The following is a 6,722-nucleotide window of genomic DNA, read 5'->3' as shown; positions in this document are numbered from 1 at the left end:
ATGGCTATGTACCTTAACACATACTGTTTTAATATAAGAAACATCATTGTCCATCAAAATATGACATTTTCCATTAATGAGTAGAAATAAGTATGTTGAAAACAGAAAGAAACAACCTGTAAGAAATATAGAAGTTGTTTTTAATTACATATCAGTATCAAATTCATGTTTTTTGTTTAATGTATTTCATAAATGTGTTTTTAAAAACCTTGTTCAGATGCTGTATCGTCACACTGTGAAAACAAGACACGGGGTTACCTTTAAAGCAGAACTGAAGAGACAGAAATGATCGAAAATTAAAAATTAATCTTGAGCTAACGGCTTTTAGGCCGCATACAATATTACACATCATGCCTTTGGGCAGAGCCAGGTTAGCTGTTTCCAGTCTTTATGCTATGCTAAGCTAACCGGCTGCTAGCTCTAGCTTCATATTCACTGTACAGACATAAGAGTGGAATCTAAACCGGCAACGATTATCAGCTGAATCTGCAACTATTTTGATAATCGAATAATCGTTTTCAGTTATTTTTTTTGGTAAAAATGCCAAAAAAACCCTCATCAAATGTGATAATTTTATGGTTTTCTTTGTCATACATGACAGTAAACTGAATATCTTTGGGTTTTGGACTGTTGGTCAGGACAAAACGAGACATTTAAGGACGTAACCTTGGACTTTAGTAGGCATTTTCACTATTTTCAGACATTTTATAGACAAAACGATTCATCGAGAAGATAACTGTCAGATTAATTGCTAATGCAAATAAAGCTGCAATGATAAGTCACTCTGAGCCATTTTTTTTAAGAAGAAATGTACAAATTCTCTGATTCCAGCTTCTCAAATGTGAATTTTTCTGGTTTATTTATTCCTCTATGACAGTAAACTGATTATCTTTGGGTTGTGGACTGTTGGACGGGACAAAAGAAGACATCTGAGGACGTCACCTTGGGCTTTGGGAAACCGTGATCGACATTTTTCACCATTTTCTGACATTTTAAAGAACAAACAACTAATTAAATCGATAATGAAAATAATCATTAGTTGCAGCCCTAGTGGTATCGATCTTCTCATCTAACTCTCAGCAAGAAAGCAAATACGCATATTTCCCAAAATGTCCAACTATTCCTTTGTCTAACTATTCTGCTTTACAGAGCAGAATCCAGCCTTTTCCCATCAGTGTTTTTTAATAGCTTAAACTCTCACTTAAACCACATGAAAAGTTGTGTGTAGAACGTCATCATTTTTAGAGTAAAATTCAAAGTCAAAATGTAATTCTGTGGTCACAGTGTTTTCCACCCAATTCAAACAAGAGTAAAACTGTGTTTTACAACAGAGAAGATAAAAATCAGTGACATTATTGATTTAAATCTGATAAATCAGAATATTTTAAAGCTGTAGCACTTTGAGCTGCATGATTTATGAATAAAACACCTTTTATTTGTTATTTTAACCTGTTCTCATTCACCAGTTGTAGTGTATTCAAATTTGAGTTCATTAATGATCACAAACAGCTTGTAAAACATCTTGCCAGCTACCACAAGGCTTCAGTTCTGTTGAATTTTACTGTGAGATAAAAACCATAAAACCAATTTTCCTTGTTCAGAGCCCCCAAAATAAAAGATCTGACATCACTCGTCCATAATACTGTCACATACGTTTGCTTGTAATACTGAATGACATCAACTGCACACAGAATAACTGTTCAACATATACAAGTCTGGGCAATTCATACAAAAATACAACATGTAAAAGGTTTCAGGTAAAATGATGAGGATGAAGAATTAAAAAAAAAAAAATGTAACAAATTCCAGTTTAAATTGTTAACAAAACAAGACAATAAGAATCAAAGACAAATGAGGAGAAAGGAGGACGTACATGTATGCATCAAAATGTACGGTTTGTTTTGGCCGACAGCCAACTGGGCTCCATTTTGAGTTTAGATTACAGGGAAGCTTTTGTCGCCGCAAAACTCAGCGCGAGTCGGGACATGTAGGAACTTACTCGACCTCATTCCTCCCCAGGAAAGCCGGTCAGATTTCACAGGACATGAAAACAGTTTGAAACCATGATCTTGTTGATATTTAAGATGCTGAAAAACAAAGATCATCTTCAGTTAGCAGGCTGATCTGCTGATGAAGTGTTTGCGTGTGTGTGTGTGTGTGTGTGTGTGTGTGTGTGTGTAACGCTTTAAGAGTAAAGTAGAACTTTATCATGATGGCTGGATCTTTAAAATGATCCCCATGACTAAGGTGAAGGTGTGTGATTGTCACGGCGAAGGTTTGACACCTGCATAGTGTGATGAAGGCACATCGTGGGTGTGTGTTCACATGATTAAGAGTCCAGTCTGTGAGACAGAGGGTGGGGGGAAAGGTGGGGGGGGGGGTGGGGGGGGGGGGGGGGGGGGGGTGGGGGGGGGAGTTGGCACACTGCACTTCCTGTTGAGGTAAAATGAAGTGGCGTAGAGGAAGACTGAGGGTCATGAGTTCATCTTCCCTCCAACAATGACTTTGAAATGTTTTTGTCGTGGCTGCACGCTGGGTGAATAAGTTTTCCATTTCTTGTCTTTGGTTCGTAGCTCAGAGTGATTTCGTCCTTTGCCTCCACCGCAGAAAATCTTTGATATGCTCTTCATGTCTGCACACACAGTCTTTTTATGACTTTATTAAGCAGGCAAATGTGGATCTTGAAACCAGTTTAGCGGACAGATTTGAATATAAATGTTTTTTTAAAGAAGATCCCTTTTGTTTCCTTTCACACAGGGGAGCAGCTCGGGTTACGTTTTTAAAGACACAGGTTCTCTTGAACCCAGTGTTCGTTTATAAAATTCCCATTTCAGCCAGAGTCCTCCATGTTTGTTCATTTGTTATGTGTTAAACATCTCAAGTGGTAAGTGAAGGGGCAGCCAACTTGTTGCCAGTTTACTCATCGCTGCTATTTGCTGCCAAGAATAGAAACCACCTCTCCCACAACACTCCTCTCTTGTCTCGTTCCCTGAGGGCTGAAACATCTCCAGATCTGACAAAAGGTCACCCTGAGGTCGCCTTGTTTCCGCGTCGCCCTCCGTCACACCACAAACTCAGGGACCTCGTCGCTGGTCAGGTCCAGGGAGAAGTATTTGTTGGTTCTTTTGATGGGGAACGGGTGCTGCTCGCCACGCATGCCGGTGCACTGATCGGCCAGGCCCTGGTAGCCGCAGCCGTCGCTGTGCTCCTGGGCGCAGCCGAACGTGTAGCTGTGGGCGGTGTCCTGGCAGAGCTCCGCCCACTGCAGGCAGTCCTTCTGGTAGAGCCGGACGTCATCGAGCGACTGGCTGTGTCGGTCGGTTGAAGACTGAGGTTTCCTGCATGCAGACGTCTGTGGGCGGAAAGCGACAAATCAAACGTTATGAAGAAAGCTGGAGGTGGTCAAAAAACATGAATCACTTCGGGACGAAGGCGGCCATCGGAAACTTTTACACTGTTAATTATCATCAGTCCGTGATGTTAAATACTATCCAGGAATTACTTTGTAGTCACATGCTGACTCACTCTCTCTGTTGTACTTCTGGTTTAGTTTTAGAAGTTCTCTTGTGAATGCAAAGAAGTTACAACAGTGCGGAAGGTTTTTCTTGAACTTCCAGTTGAGAAAAAGATGTAAGAGATGCAAAAGATGTCGGCCATTAATGAAATATATTCTGGTCTACTGAGAGGCAAAATCAATACATTCGTTTGATTAGCATCTTTTTACCCCTTACTGGCTTTACAATCTGTACAGAAATATAACATCCTCTATCCTTAGACCCTTGATTTGGATAATGAAAAACTCTTTAACTGAGAAAAATGGGAAGAAACCTCAGGAAGAGCGACAAATCACTCTTCCAGGATGCACAGACGTGCAATACATGTTGTGTGTTCAGAATAGACCAACATAGCAAAATTAAAAATAATAATAAAGTTTTATTATTATTATTATGCAGAGTTAAACAGCTGATTAAACTCCACTGCAGCTGTACAGTAGACATATGACTTCCTGTCATTAAAATGTTGCCCATATAAATAATATATTTATAAATATATAAATAACCAAACAGCAACATTTGATCCAAAATAATTCAAACATTTAATATATAAAAACATTTCAGGATATTTTTGTGCACCTATCTACACAAATACAGCGTAGTTACTTGCTGTATGTTGTGTGTGATTAATACTTGTGCAACAAGTGCCGTGAAAATTTAAAGTGAGTTACCTGTGGCAGAGACTCGATGCTTTGTCCTCTCATCTTGACGACGGTCTCAGAGGAGCTGGAGGTGGAGGAGCTGACATCTTTCACTATGAGCCCTGGGAAGAACAGATCATAACATTTAGTTTGAGAGTGAAAAAAACTCTTAAACAGCCTCACTCAGCTCACTTGGACAAACCTAAAGGACACTATTAACAAGCTATTTTACAGTTGAGGAAACAACCTGCGTTTTATGACTTTACTGTGGCTTTGACTCTTGTTCTCCTTCTACTTTTCACTCATAATGTTGCCAAACTAAATATAATTCTGCAGCTCACTCTGAACGAGTGTCAGCTTAAATAAAGGTGGAGCAGCAACACGGAGAAACTGGTCTGTACCGGAGTATCCGTTGGTCTGATCGGGGGACATCGTCAGCATGTCCTCGGTGATGTGGATACACAGCTCCTGGTCCAGAGCCATCTCGTGGAGCTCCTCATAGTCTTTAGGGTCGTCCACCAGCATCTCAATCTCTGCAGGAACAGAAGTGTTTGTGTCAGGATGATTACATTTCAACAAAAGCTCTGCGATAACAAAATATTTGAAGTGGTAATCTGCATTTTTGTCATGGATTTTGCATCATCTTTGGTGCACAGTCGTCAATGCTGTTGTGTTTTTGCAATTCCTGTAGTTCTTTACTCCCCTTTATTTTACACAAAGTGCTTAATTCATCGTTTCTCTCATACTTCTTCTTCTCTATGAGATAAAGGTCATGCCGAATATATAAAACCTTTTATGTGTAACTTTTTGGACGAGGCACCGTTAATACTTTCTGCTCCTTACCGTCATCATCTAGTATGCGCTCCTTGCTACTGCTCTCGATGCCGGAGGTGTGTGAGCTCCCGTGGCTGGTTGTGGATGAGCTGCAGGTTCGTAGGGGCCTGTGGGGGGCCTGGCCCGGGGCTCTGAAGCTGTCCGTCTCGATGCCGGAAGTGTGCGAGCTGCCGTGGCTGGTTGTGGAGTGGCGGGACAGACGTTTGTGATGAGAAACGCTCCCTGCGCTGCTGCCGCTGGCTCTGGAACGCTTGTCCAGCTGCTCCATGTCCAGTTCAAGAGCATCGCTGATGTACGACTCCCGGTATTGCTTCTTCTCTGAAACAACCCACACATAAGACCTTTATTACAGATTGTACTGTTTAAAAAGTGCCAAATTTTGTCATGCCCCTTGGCACAAAATAAAAGACGAAATAAGACACCAGAAGAGCAATGTAATATATCCAGAAATTCTGGAAAAGTACCTTCATTTTCCTCCAACCGACGGACTTGTTTGAGAACAGGCTGCAGGTTCATGTAGAGCCGGTGGCTGTTACTGAGCAGCTGCAGGAGGTGGCGAGAGCGCAAAGGACAACCTGTGTAGTAGATGAGTTTACGGGCCGAGGGGAGTCCGTCAGGAAGGATTTCAAACTTCTTCCCCTGAGAGAGCAGGAGGAGAAAAACGTTGATGATTTACAGCACTTAATAACATAAGATTATGAAACAGGAATGTGAATTTGACATATGATTATGCCAGAAAGGCCTGAAGGGAAACCTCAGAGGAGGAACAAAGTCTGTTCTTGAAAACTATTTTGCATCCAAACACAAAGGAACAATCAGTCCGTGTATCTGCTCTTCATTTCTCCATACCGAGACTGAAACTGAGCATTTTTGAGCAGTTTTGATGATTTTCCAGGGAGAGGACATGTTGGCTGAATGCACGGAAAAACTAAAATGGTGGGTTTGTGCTTTCTCCCTCGCCTTTTGGCAGAAGCTCGACCCAATAACAGCTGTCTTTAGTGTCAGCGGGGTTGTTTTCAATACAGACCTATAAACATTTCTGCAAGGGTTTGGACTTTCAAAGGCGACGGGTGGGTTTAAAGCACCCTGAAAATGCAAAGAACTGCACATTTCTGACCACAAGACTGAGCTTTTACTTTATTTATCCAGACGTTTTTAAAGAAACCAGCTGAATCCACGCATGTTTAAAGACGCATAGGTAGAGAAGCACATTATAGGTATTTGACTTTGTACTGTAGTTCAAAAAAACCCAACTGACAGTCCTTTGACAGTGGCTTTCCTGTAAAAGATTATTTTCTCTGGTCAGTGGTTACTAAAGACAGGAAGATTTCCTGTTCAAAACCCCGGACTGGCAAGAAAACTCTGGGTGGGAAAATGAAGAAATTCTCTTCCATGCCTCAAGTTGAGTATTTGTCCTCAAACTGCCCCTCTGCTGCTCCTAGTGGCCTCCTGTAAAACACTGAAATCTTACTGGGCAGCAGCCAGGTGAGAATGAGCCAAACTGAGTGAAATGCATGAAGCATAAAATCTCTTTTTTATCTTAAAATAGGCAAAGATAATTTAAAAAATCAGACATATTGAATCGACAGCTTTCCTGCTTTTGGTAACTCTACTCTAGACTAAACATACACAGCAGCAGACTGGTGTCAAGTGGCGGGTTATTAAAAGGTGTTCAGACGTCACTTAGAAGCTT

The 6,722-nt window shown here is 41.2% G+C and overlaps 1 protein-coding gene across 3 annotated transcripts in view; it reads right to left on the bottom strand.

Moving 5' to 3' along the window:
• Positions 1-2,378: 2,378 nt before the first annotated feature.
• The window catches only part of frmd6 (FERM domain containing 6), a 33,684-nt gene continuing 29,340 nt past the window's right edge, over positions 2,379-6,722 (bottom strand). For all 3 annotated transcript variants that reach the window (XM_042437149.1, XM_042437148.1, XM_042437150.1), the window contains exons 10-14: positions 5,494-5,668; positions 5,039-5,347; positions 4,597-4,728; positions 4,226-4,317; positions 2,379-3,352 (exon numbers count right to left, since the gene is read on the bottom strand). In XM_042437149.1, coding sequence (XP_042293083.1) covers positions 3,062-3,352; positions 4,226-4,317; positions 4,597-4,728; positions 5,039-5,347; positions 5,494-5,668 — 999 coding nt within the window. In that variant the 3' untranslated portion in view covers positions 2,379-3,061. The remainder of the gene's footprint in view (positions 3,353-4,225; positions 4,318-4,596; positions 4,729-5,038; positions 5,348-5,493; positions 5,669-6,722) is intronic.

Source organism: Thunnus maccoyii, chromosome 16 (genome assembly GCF_910596095.1).
Source record: "Thunnus maccoyii chromosome 16, fThuMac1.1, whole genome shotgun sequence".
Lineage (NCBI taxonomy): Eukaryota > Metazoa > Chordata > Actinopteri > Scombriformes > Scombridae > Thunnus > Thunnus maccoyii.
The sequence above is the reverse complement of the archived record's forward strand: the minus strand, read 5'-3'. Positions and strand labels throughout refer to the sequence as shown.